The following is an 11920-nucleotide window of genomic DNA, read 5'->3' as shown; positions in this document are numbered from 1 at the left end:
TCACGAGTTATATATAAAGTATTTATTTTTTATGCACATATTTACCTACAAAATTTACAGAAAATAAAACAAAGCAGAATATATAGAATACCCTCTTAAGACTTCTTAGGAGCAAAGGGTTTTATTGCTGCAGTTCAAAGAATAAAATTTTATACATGTGAAAGCTAAGATGAACACATTTAAGTTAAATGGCAGCCTTGTTAAAAAGTTTTTTATCCTGTTACTGAATTTTCAGCTTTATGTTAAATGAAATTTAAAAGATTGCTCATGAAATAATTTAAACCTTTTCAAAATCTAATAAACAGGTAAAAGGCACCTCCAGTACTTTAAAATATTTACAGCAATCCCAATAGTTTAATTTTAAGGGCTATTATAGTACATGTGGCTATTATGCATACACAGTATGTCATTAACACTCTCTAAACAGTGAGAATTGTAGACTCTAGTTTGTGGCACCGCTCCCAAGTTATTCTGGTGAAGGTGTAGAATGATCAATTATACCTGTGCAACACTAGTGTCACAGCCTGTCTACCACAGCGTAAAATCCAGTTATCTAAAACAGTGACTATCAAATTCCCAGACAATACATAATTTATCAGTAGACTTGTATATTCACAAGCCTTTAGGGTATTTTAAAAATTATTAAAGAGGCCAGGCACAGTGGCTCATGCCTGTAATCCCAGCATTTTGGGAGGCCGAGGCAGGAGGATCACAAGGTCAGGAGATCGAGACCATCCTGGCCAACGTGGTGAAACCCCGTCTCTACTAAAAATACAAAAAAATTAGCCGGGCATGGTGGCATGTGCCTGTAGTCCCAGCTACTCGGGAGGCTGAAGCAGGAGAATCGCTTGAACCCGGGAGGCAGAGGTTGCAGAGAGCCAAGATCATGCCACTGCACTCCAGCCTGGCGACAGAGCGAGACTCCGTTTAAAAAAAAAAAAAAAAAAAAAAAATTATTAAAGCAATATAAAGGATATTTAGCATTTAAATGAAAACAATGAACTAAAAATAAAACCACAATAGTTGGAATTCAATATCTGGTTTGACAAAAAGTGTTTCTCAAAACATCTATAATTTCTTACAACATAATGGAGAGTTTTCCTCAGTCTAAGCTGAATCCAATGTTTTTCCTGCAGTATGATTAGAAGTGTAAGAATGAAAGGCACACATAATAGCCAGTTTTAAAGAGCTGTGGGGATGGCAAGCAGATGTTCCTGAAATACCGGTGCAGGAGAACAAAGTCCACACAACGTTTTCCTCTTTGCTTAACATTGGCATTGATTTGCTATTTACAGTAGTTTGCAAAAATACATTATAAAAACTGAATGAGGTTCTGTTTCTAAGTTTAACTTAGTAACATACATACATACTTCATCTGCAAAAATCTTTGCAGGATCTGAAGTACTAAAGTGACACTAATACTGAAACACAGGTAATCAAAAGTACCAAAGCACTGATAATGAGTCACCATCATCAAGATAATCCAGGTAAATATTGCACACTTCTTGTCAGTTGCTGCTATGATCTTTACATATCCAACGCAAAAGGAATCCTTTATGGCTTTTTGCTGTATCACTTATTTGAAGAAGGCTATTTTAAGTCCCAAAACAATGAGTGAAGATTGTCATTGAACATGAGGCCTAGGTTTCAAAATTAGTTTTCCTGTCTGTAAAAATGAAAAGACAAAATTTTTTCAATACACAGTTCTAGTAAAAATAACACTACTTATTTATAAACCTTAAACGGTATGTGCAAGGAATAAGAATGCTTCTCTATAGTCAAGACTAAACAATTAAGTTATGCTTTCAATGCTTCCTTTGTGTGAAGCTTCCTTCTGAGCTCTTTATTTTAAAATACTACATACATCTTTTTTTCTCCTCTTTTCATTTTTTGTAGAGACGGAGTCTTGCTCTGTTGCCCAGGTTCATCTCAAACTTCTGGACTCAAGCAATCCTCCCGCCTTGGCCTCCCAAAGTGCTGGGATTACAAACGTGAACCACCATGCCTGGCCTCCTTATTCTAATTTCTGTAATGAATAGGTATTACTTGTTTAATGACTTTTTAAAATGAAGGCTAAGACACTTTTATAAATAAAATAAGCAAATCAAAATAGAAGCTACCTATCAAAATTGTGCGACATCCTTATTATACACTGGTACATGATAGTTTTTAATTTACTTAAAGACAGGGTCTCACTGTCGTCCAGGCTAGAATGCAGTGGTATGATCACAGCTCACTGCAGCCTCAAACTCCTGGGCTCAAGCAAAATTCTCCTGCCTCAGCCTCCCAAGCAGCTGGGACTACAGGTGTGCACCAACCACCTGGCTAATTTTTACATTTTTTGTAGAGATGGGGTCTTGTTAATGTTGCCCAGGCTGGTCTCAAACTCCTGGACTCAAGAGATCCTTCTGCCTCGGCTTCCCAAAATGCTAGGATTAGAGACATGAGCCACCATGCCCAGTCTCCCATCATCTACTTTTAAAAACACAATAGGTTCATATGTCCATAGTCCACAAATTAATCTATGACTCTATTTACAAATAACATATATAGCGTATCACCTGATAAATAACAGTAGTTTATAAAACCAGTATCTGCTGAGCCATTTTTGGTCAATAACAAACAACCACTGTACTTTACTGACTCTAAGATGCATCAGTTATAAGATGCATCATGATTTTATGCCATTAAGAAAGATTGTCAACTCTCCCAGTTTGTCAGATCTCACTGATTGTAAGATAGATCTCAATGCCAAAGATGTTAAATGTAAAAGATTCTTAAAATCAATGCTCTAAGTATATTCTCATTATTCATTCCACAGAGAAAATTTATTGCTAATAAAACATCTACCTTTCTAAAGCCAAAAATTTCAGTGTTTTCATGCAGGTTTATCTAACCAAAAAAATACTTACATCATCACAAGACATATTGTATTCTGCTAATACCGTCCGACATCGAGCAGCTATACTGAATACATGTAGTCAAAGGAAAATTTCTTATTTCAAGAGTAAGCTTTATTTTATTTTATTTTTTTGAGACAGAGTCTTGCTCTGTAGCCCAGGCTGGAATGCAGTGGCATCATTTCAGCTCACTGCAACCTCTGCCTCCCGGATTTAAGCGATTCTCCCACCTCAGCCTCCCAAGTAACTGGGACTACAGGCACAGACCACCACACCTGGCTAATTATTTGTATTTTAGTAGAGATGTGGCTTCACCATGTTGCCCAGGCTGGTCTCAAACTCCTGAGCTCAGGAAATCTGCCCACCTCGGCCTCCCAAAGCGCTGGGATTACAGGCATGAGCCACCGTGCCCAGCAAGAGTAAGCTTTTAACCATTAACCTACATCAAGAAAGCACTTAAGAGAATGAAACTTAATCCTTGGTAAAGGATACATTGATGGTGCAACTACTCTCTTGTGTATTCCAGCAAAGAACAAGCCTATTAGAGTGATACAGCTAATGGTGAAAAATGGGTGATTCCATAATGATGTGAAGAAGGACACCTGTAAAAGAAGAGTTGAAAATATAAAAATGTTAAAAATCTTAGGATGGCTGATTCCTACCTCCCCATTTGTACATAAATATATAAATTTTTTTTTATCATCTAAACTATGAGGATTTGAAGACTTCTAATAATCTTAGTTCTCTGTATTGCTGTGTTGTAAAAATAAAAATGTATAGACTTTCTATCTTCTATAAAGATAAATATAGCAGTATTCCCTCCATCCATTTCAAATACTTGAACTATTACAAATTCATTCCTATAATCAAAAAACAACCTTATCAAAAATATTTACTGAACTCTGCATAGAACGAGTGACGATGAGGCCTCTGGTCTCAATGAAAACACAAATCAAACATGATTTAGTTACCTTCCCTGTTTTTTTTTTTTTTTTTTTAGAGACAGAGTTTCACTCTTGTCACCCAGGCTGGAATGCAATGGCACGTTCTCAGGTTACTGCAACCTCCACCTCCACCTCCACCTCCAGGATTCAAGCAATTCTCCTGCCTCAGCCTCCCAAGTAGCTGGGATTACAGGCACCCACCACCATGCCTGGCTAATTTTTGTATTTTTAGTAGAGATGGGGTTTCACCATATTGGCCAGGCTGGTCTTGAACTCTTGACCTCAGGTGATCCACCCACCTCGGCCTCCCAAAGTGCTGGGATTACAGGCATGAACCACCACGCCCGGCCTACTTTCGCTGTTACAAAGCTTCCTTAGAAGAGTTGAGCAAACTGCCATTCATAACCTGGTCCCAGTCTAATTTTCATCTCCTGCCATATTTCCACACATACGCTGCCTTGTTCACTTCTCTCCCTCCACCTGGCTAACTCTTACATAACCTCGTAACACTCAATTCCAGCATCACCCCTTCCTCCCTGCAGAGGCAAAAAAACAAATTTGGTTTTGAAGCTACTGAGATCTAAATGACCACGGGACATTCAAGAAGGGAAAAACGATTAGTAGCTATCCATAAAGAACTAAAATGAAAGAGAAAGAAAGGGCTGATTTCAGATCTGGACATATCAAATGATAGCAGAAAACAGGCCAATCCACAAGTCTAAGAATATGTAGAGGGACAGGGTCCAGGATCCATGACTGGAACAAGAATAGGCACCGAAATGGAAATGTCGACTGGGGACACAGAGAAGACAAGCATTTAGAGCCTGTGTAGAAAGAAATCAAGTGGATTAGTAACTAGATGGGAGCAAGAGAATCAAGTTACACACATCCCCACTCCACTCTCACAGCAGGAGATGCGCAGCTATGTGTTTCAAGACAGAAGCACCAGGTATCAGATGGCCCAGCACGGTACTGGTTACAGAAGTTTGTCAGATGAAGAAATGAGAGTCTGAAAATACCAGGAAAGAAGCTCCCAGAAAGATGATGACCCAAGGAAAAGTTAATATTCCAGAAGAATGTCTTCTTCAAACCTCCAAGGACAGTTTCTCACAAGCCAGCTCTGTTGTGTGTGGCCTGCACCAGGTTAGCATATACAGTGCTTTATGTCTTCATTTTAATTAAGCCATCAGTTTCAGCCTTCCTCCCTCCGTGGCAACATTCCAGTGCATCGAAACAGCGGTTCTCTCCAGGCCAGGCAGTCAGGTACTTCCTGTCTGCCATATTCTTTCTCTCCCTAGGTTCTTCCAGCTAGCCACTGGCTCCTGAGTTTGCAACTCTTGCTACAAATACAATTGCTGGTTAAAACTCTTGTCAGGTTTGGGGTTATTAAATACTGAAATATAAAGAGTCAACCCTTAGGTGAATAGTTATATTCTTACCTAATTTAGAAAATTATATTAACTACATAGTTTTGGGCCTATTTCAAATTACATTTAATTTTGTGTTTTATTAAGATCTCAACTAGCTGAAATCAGCTTATATTTTTTCCAATTAGAAGTCAGACTCATTTCCCAAGATGGATCTTTTTCAATCTTCTCGCCAGCCTCCTTCCACTCTTCCCCTAAAGATGACTACCAAATGCAGCCTTAAGATCAGATTTTTATAAATGAACACACAAGAGAGTTTCCTGTCTGCCATAAAAATCCTCTATAACATAAAATTCCATCACCAATTTCCCCTTGCCACCTATCCTTTTATATATCTCCACCTCAGCAGATAAAGTTAGGGAGACTATGTGCGAAATAAACCTCTCTGGCTGTCTGAATTGCCAGAGACTGATGATAAAAGCCTTCTCTTAGGTTTTTCTTCTGTAAAACAAATACAAATAGAGCTACTGAAAGTAACCCACTTGGTTAATTGCAGCTTAAAGTGGGGAGGGGATTTTTAAGATTTGTGAAAATTACATTATTACTCCCTAAATAAAACTGCACTGGGGGAAAGAAACTTCACTGAAAAATTAGAGACTAACTACCTCCCTAATAAAAAAAAGCCCTGAGTTTGAAATTAAGGCACAAGTTAGTAGAAAGAGGTGGAAATGTGAGAAACATGCTATCAGCTTTCATCAAAGGATGCTTCAAGGAATAACATTATGAAATCAGTTATTGCATTTGGTATAGGGATATTTTTGCACAGTGCCCAATGGGAGATCCCTCAGTGTTTTCTATATTAAACTTCAGGCAAGAAACTTTTTTTCAGAGATAAATGTTGGGAAAGAAAAGCTTTGCTAGCCCAAGGAACTGATATATGTGTTATCTTACAGACAATGAAAATCACATAATTAAATGTGACTTCACTGATTAGGTAACTCAGAGACTAATTTATAATCCAATTTTGGCAACTGTGTTGGGCTACATGGCCTATACATCAGTGAGCTGGTTTCTTTTCTGGTTTTGACCTCATGGTCCAACTTGTTTTTATCTAGTCCTGACTTTTTATTATACTTGTATTTTGCTATTTTATCATATGTTTCCTGTAAAGTCATCTCCAGTGCTTTATGGGATGAAGAAAGGTACTAACAGAGATAACTCATAGAAGAAAATGTTATTTTATAATTTTTTTCTCTCCCTCTTTTTTTCTGAGACAGGGTCTCGCTGTGTCACACAGGCTGGAGTGTAGTGGCACAATCATAGCTCACTGCAGTCTCGATCTCCTGAGCTCAAGTGATCCTCCCACTTCAGCCTCCAAAGTGGCTGGGTACAGCATGCGCCACTACACCTGGCTGATTTTTAAATTTTTTGTAGAGATGGGGTCTTGCTATATTACATTGCCCACGCTGGTCTTGAACTCCTGCCTTGGCATCCCAAAGTGTTGGGATTCCAGGTGTGAGCCACCATGCCTGGCCTATTTTAGAACTTTTAAAAGCTGGCACTGATGACACTCAATGAACAAAGCAGAATGAAGAGAATACTCACACTGGAGTAAAAATGAGAGATATATAAAAAATGTAAAAATGATAAATTCAGAAGTGAATGACAAATAACTAAATGTCTAAGAAATAATAGCATCTCTTAGACCTTTTCCCTGTAAAGACACTTAATTCACAACAGCCAGCCAAAATCTTCCTTGAGCAAATTAATAAAAGGCATATTCTTAATACGACAATATCACTAGTAGTAGTGTTTGAATACTTTATCATTAACAAAGCACTACAATATCCATTATCTCATTTAATTATGCTAATGATTTTAAAACAAAACTTCTACCTTTTGTGTCTCAGGGTCTATTAACCAGTTCCAGGCACCAGTAGCTGTACAGACAGATACCACTATAAGAAGCACTGATGAAAGATAAACACGAAATTAGTAAGCAAATACATACTTAATATGTGATACTACCACCAGAAGTTCCTACTAAATGACAACCAAAGAATATAGCACTTTATTAAATGGAAAACGCACTAACTAGACTCAGGAATTAGGAGGCTTGCCATATGGCTTTGAGGAATTCTTTTAAACATTGTGAACCTTAGTAATTAAGGATACTGTTTCTCTTATGATTTGGTTAGAACTTATGAAGATCAATGAAATAAAAAGTAATTCGATGGTGACACTTCAGTAGAAGAGTCTATGCTATGTAACATTCACTGTGCTTAGTGAAGATTTTGCAGATCTTGTAAACTCAAATTAAAAAAACAACAAACTCATTTTCTACTGTAAAGAAACCATCAAAGACTCCTTTTTGAATGTACTGAGAAGACTGACTAAAGGATTTTGCTTTGCAGATGACTGCCATGGTTACATTAAAGTCAGTGCAGGAAGTATGGAGCACACCAGTTAGTATCGGATTTTCTTTAAGGCACTTAAAGGTAGGGTAGAAATTACTGCCAGTAAAACTCAGAAAAGGTCTTTCTCTCCACTGAGCTAGCATGATTTTAGAAATTCTAAATAAATCGTAAGTAACACTTAAGAATGGTATTAGTAAAAAATAATAAAGGGGCATCAAGACCCAGTTAATATTCTGGAGATGATGACCGTTGCCTGTCTTTCAGTTAGGATGCATACATTTTTCAAATGTGGAAATCCAGTTTCCAAGAGCAACAGAAATATAGCAAATATAGAAAAACAGGATCAAAATATCAAAACTATGTTCTGAACTCAGAACAGACTTAACTCAATTTCTTACAATTCTGTATTTGCAGAAATACACGCACTATATTACACGTGTATGTTTTTAAAAAATAAGCAAAAGCAAAATCAATACACTAGAAAGGACCTCATACACATGCTTTATTTGGCTGGTTCATTAACCAAGTAAGTGCTAAGACCATGAGTCAGAGAAAAAGTAAGTATATTTATATCACCTTTTATAAGATAGGGCAGTATCATATACATTTTAAAAGATATTCAATTAACAGTGAAACATAGGTTTTGGGGATAATTCCTAGGTAAACCAGAGAACCTAGGAAAATCATTACCTGTAAATTCTGACCAACCAGAATTCTCACAGCATACTAATAAAACTTTGCAAATAGATTTAATAAAAATTACACAAAAAATCTTGCCAGATCCTTAGCTTCAATAGTGCTTTTTTGGTCCAGCAAACCGATTTACGCTTTGAAATAAAGTAAATCCTCAATGTGTGCTACTATACTTCCTTCTTGATAGGAATTAAATTTAAATAATGACCATCCAAGCAATTAAAACTATTTGGCCCGGTGTGGTGGCTCACACCTGTAATCCTAGCACTTTGGGAAGCCTCACCTGTGGTGAGGAGTTTGAGACCAGCCTGGCTAAAATGGAGAAACCTCGTCTCTACTAAAAATACACAAAAAAATTAGCTGCACGTGGTGGCGGGCACCTGTAATCTCAGCTACTCGGGAGGATGAGGCAGGAGAATCACTTGAACCCGGGAGGCAGAGGTTGCAGTGAGCCGAGATGGCGCCACTGCACTCTAGCCTAGGCAACAGAACGAGACTCCATTCCAAAAAACAAAAACTATTCCAAACACATACTAACAAAGCATTTTGTTTGATGATCTCATGGCTCCTGTATTTGTCCACATTTCCTATATATTTCCATGGACAAGTAATCACTGTTCAAATTATATTTTGTAGCACTCATGATACTTATGAATAGATACTAATAATGTGAATTTCTTTTCTAGGTCAGACTTCAAAGCAGCAGTTATGCTTTGTTAAAAATCAACTAAGGGTAATTTTGTAACTTTTCCAAGTATATATTAAATAACATGACTTTACTTTTTTTTTTTTTTTTTAAAAACACGGGGTCTCCCTCTGTTCCCTAAGCTGGAGTGCAGTGAACATAGCTCACTTAGCTCACTACATAGGTCACTACAGCCTCAACCTCCTGGGATGAAGTGATCCTCCCAAGTTGCTAGGACCTTGGGGTGTGCCACCATTCCTGGCTAAATTTTTTTTTTTCTTTGAGTAGAGATGGGGTCTCTCCATGTTACCCAGGCTGATCTCAAGCTCCCATGCTCAAGCAATCCTCCCGTCTCGGCCTCCCAAAGCACTGGGAATTTTTTTTTTTTGGAAACGGAGTCCCGCTCTGCCGCCCGAGCTGGAGTGCAGTGGCCGGATCTCAGCTCATCACAAGCTCTGCCTCCCGGGTTTATGCCATTCTCCTGCCTCAGCCTCCCGAGTAGCTGGGACTACAGGCACCCGCCACCTCGCCCGGCTAGTTTTTTGTATTTTTTAGTAGAGACGGGGTTTCACCATGTTAGCCAGGATGGTCTCGATCTCCTGACCTCGTGACCCGCCCGTCTCGGCCTCCCAAAGTGCTGGGATTACAGGCTTGAGCCACCGCGCCCGGCCAGCACTGGGATTTTTATGCGCGTGACTCACTGCGCCCTGCCAATATGATTCTTCTTACTAAAATTTTATTCCAATAGTTTGTAGGCAAATTATAAAACTGCCAAACGGGCTAGTGAAATTTTTATTAGGTATGTCTTTATCAAAGTTGTAAGTTATTTAAAAATTTAAATATTTTTATTATTTATTTATTGAGACTGGGTTTTGCTCTTGTCGCCCAGGCTGGAGTGCAAAGGCGCAATCTCGGCTCACTGCAATCTCTGCCTCCCGGGTTCAAGCGATTCTTCCACCTTAGCCTCCTGAGTAGCTGCGATCACAGGCGGTGCCACCATGACCAGCTAATTTTGTATTTTCAGTAGAGACGGGGTTTCACCGTGTTGGCCAGGCTAGTCTTGAACTTCTGACCTCAGGTGATCCGCCTGCCTGGGCTTCCCAAAGTGCTGGGATTACAGGCATGAGCTACAGCGCCTGGCCAAAAATATGTTTTTTAATGCAAAAACAAAAACAACCACACGACACAAGACTGTCCTTTTGAGAAGGCCAGTTACAATTTCCTATTCTTAAAAATTTCTTCATAAGGCATTGTTCACGATGTTAAATAAATTTACGCAAACATTTTACATAAAAGCAAATCATTCCTACATAAGGATAAAATTATCAATTGTTAGTTTTCCCTTAAAATAACATTCAGGAACTTACTTCTCCAACGTCCAGTAGCAGGTTGCAAACAATGAATATATTCAGTAAGTCTCCTCTCAAAAGCCTTGAGATCTAGGTAGAAAATGTCAATTTTCCAATTAGCCACTCTTACTCGTCTGACGAAATGTCACACAGTATTTACCTAACATTAAGACAACATGTGAGATACTCTTAACTGCTTCAGGTCTTACACACTAACTTCCATGTATCACTGCACTATTTATTTCATTTACTATAACAGCTTTTAAGCACTTAACAAAAACATTAGAGTTCTTTAATTCCAATTTCTCATATAAGAAAACTTGCTGATTCACTTTTAGAAGCTTCATAAAAATGGTATGGGGAGAAATTAAGCAGCTGCCCCAGCCAGCGCCAAAAGCGAACATTTTCAGGGTTGCAAATAAAATTAAAATACAGTTTTAGCTCTCCGGGAACCAAGAACTTCCTATTAGAACCACGTAGTGCCTAACATCAAAGTCTTCGAGGTCTACCTGACTGCAATTACCCGCCTCCTGTTTCCAGCTCTTATATTTAATTAATGGCTACGCTGTCTGGCCTTGCCAGACTTCTTGACACTGATAGCGGGTGGGTGTGGAAAGACATTCCCCTTGCCCCCTCCGAAGGGGGTACAGGTGATCTTCGTGGCGCCTAGGCAGCGCCTAGTTCTAGAAGACGGGGGCGTCTAAGCTGCTCCGAGTGGTGTGCTTTAAACTTTAAAAAACCGAGCAGCACTTCCTAACCTTGGCAGTTACCGGAAACCACCGTAGGAATCAGGGATACAACTCGCGGGGCTGTGAGAATGAAATGAAATGAATTAGCAGGCTGCAATGCACGGAGTGCAAGTGTCTGCCAATGAATAGAAAATAAAAATAGCAGCTGGAGAGGAGCTCGACCCTCTAGGCTTGTGGGGACAGAGGAAGCTGAGGCGCCGCCCCCCCGGGTCCGGCCAGGTACGGCTGCCTCCGCGCCCCCAAGCTCCGGGCCCCGAGCTCCATCCTCTGCGGCCTCCTCCCGGCGCGGGGGTCTTCACGACGCCGGCACCTCCGGAGCGCCGCCAGCTTCCGAGAGGAGACGTGGGACAGGCCCGGGCGGCCCACCCTACCTTCCGCCTGCTCCAGCGAGTTCATGTCTGGCGGCAGCTCAGCTCACCGCCGCGGTACCGTCCGCATCGCAGCTTCCGCGGCCCCCGCCCGGTCCGCAGCGCCAACTCCCACCTCTAACCGCTCCCCGCTGCCCCTCCCCGTCGCACCGCCTCTTGCCTATACCCGCTACGCTCATTGGGTTCCTCTACTAGACCGTCAACTAAGACGGCTTTCTATTGGCTCTCTCTTGCACCGGCCTCGGAGCCTAGCGTTGGACGGTCAGCCGGAGGGACCAAGAACTGCCTGCGGCCAGGCGGGCGTAACGCTGGCGCCGCCTCCTGCCCCGGGGAGGAACTGCAGCCCCCCGGAGCCAGTTCGTTCATTCATTTATTCCCTGTTCGCCGCTTGGTTCTTTCATTCCTCAAATGTTAATTGAGCGCCCACTACCTTCCAGGCATTATTCTG

General features: G+C 40.4%; 1 protein-coding gene across 1 annotated transcript; it reads right to left on the bottom strand.

Moving 5' to 3' along the window:
- CNEP1R1 (CTD nuclear envelope phosphatase 1 regulatory subunit 1) lies at positions 1-11614 on the bottom strand. Its single transcript, XM_033218343.1, has 6 exons — positions 11476-11614; positions 10374-10445; positions 7108-7181; positions 3393-3502; positions 2913-2967; positions 1-1666 (listed from the first exon to the last, which is right to left on the bottom strand). Exons 1-6 carry the CDS (start codon positions 11498-11500, stop codon positions 1625-1627), a joined length of 378 nt encoding a protein of 125 aa, XP_033074234.1. The 5' UTR covers positions 11501-11614; the 3' UTR covers positions 1-1624.
- Positions 11615-11920: the final 306 nt, after the last annotated feature.

This window comes from Trachypithecus francoisi, unplaced genomic scaffold, assembly GCF_009764315.1.
Source record: "Trachypithecus francoisi isolate TF-2019V2 unplaced genomic scaffold, Tfra_2.0 Lachesis_group10, whole genome shotgun sequence".
NCBI lineage: Eukaryota > Metazoa > Chordata > Mammalia > Primates > Cercopithecidae > Trachypithecus > Trachypithecus francoisi.
This window is presented reverse-complemented; position numbering and strand designations above follow the sequence as displayed.

Excerpts from the sequence above, each read along its gene's own strand:
- CNEP1R1 (XM_033218343.1), bottom strand. The coding sequence starts at position 11,500 with ATGAACTCGCTGGAGCAGGCGGAAG. Across the intron at positions 7,182-10,373 it reads TGCTACTGGACGTTGGAGAA|TGCTTCTTATAGTGGTATCT; the intron begins GTAAGTTCCTGA and ends ATCTTTCATCAG. Across the intron at positions 1,667-2,912 it reads ACAATATGTCTTGTGATGAT|ACAGGAAAACTAATTTTGAA; the intron begins GTAAGTATTTTT and ends TCATTTTTACAG.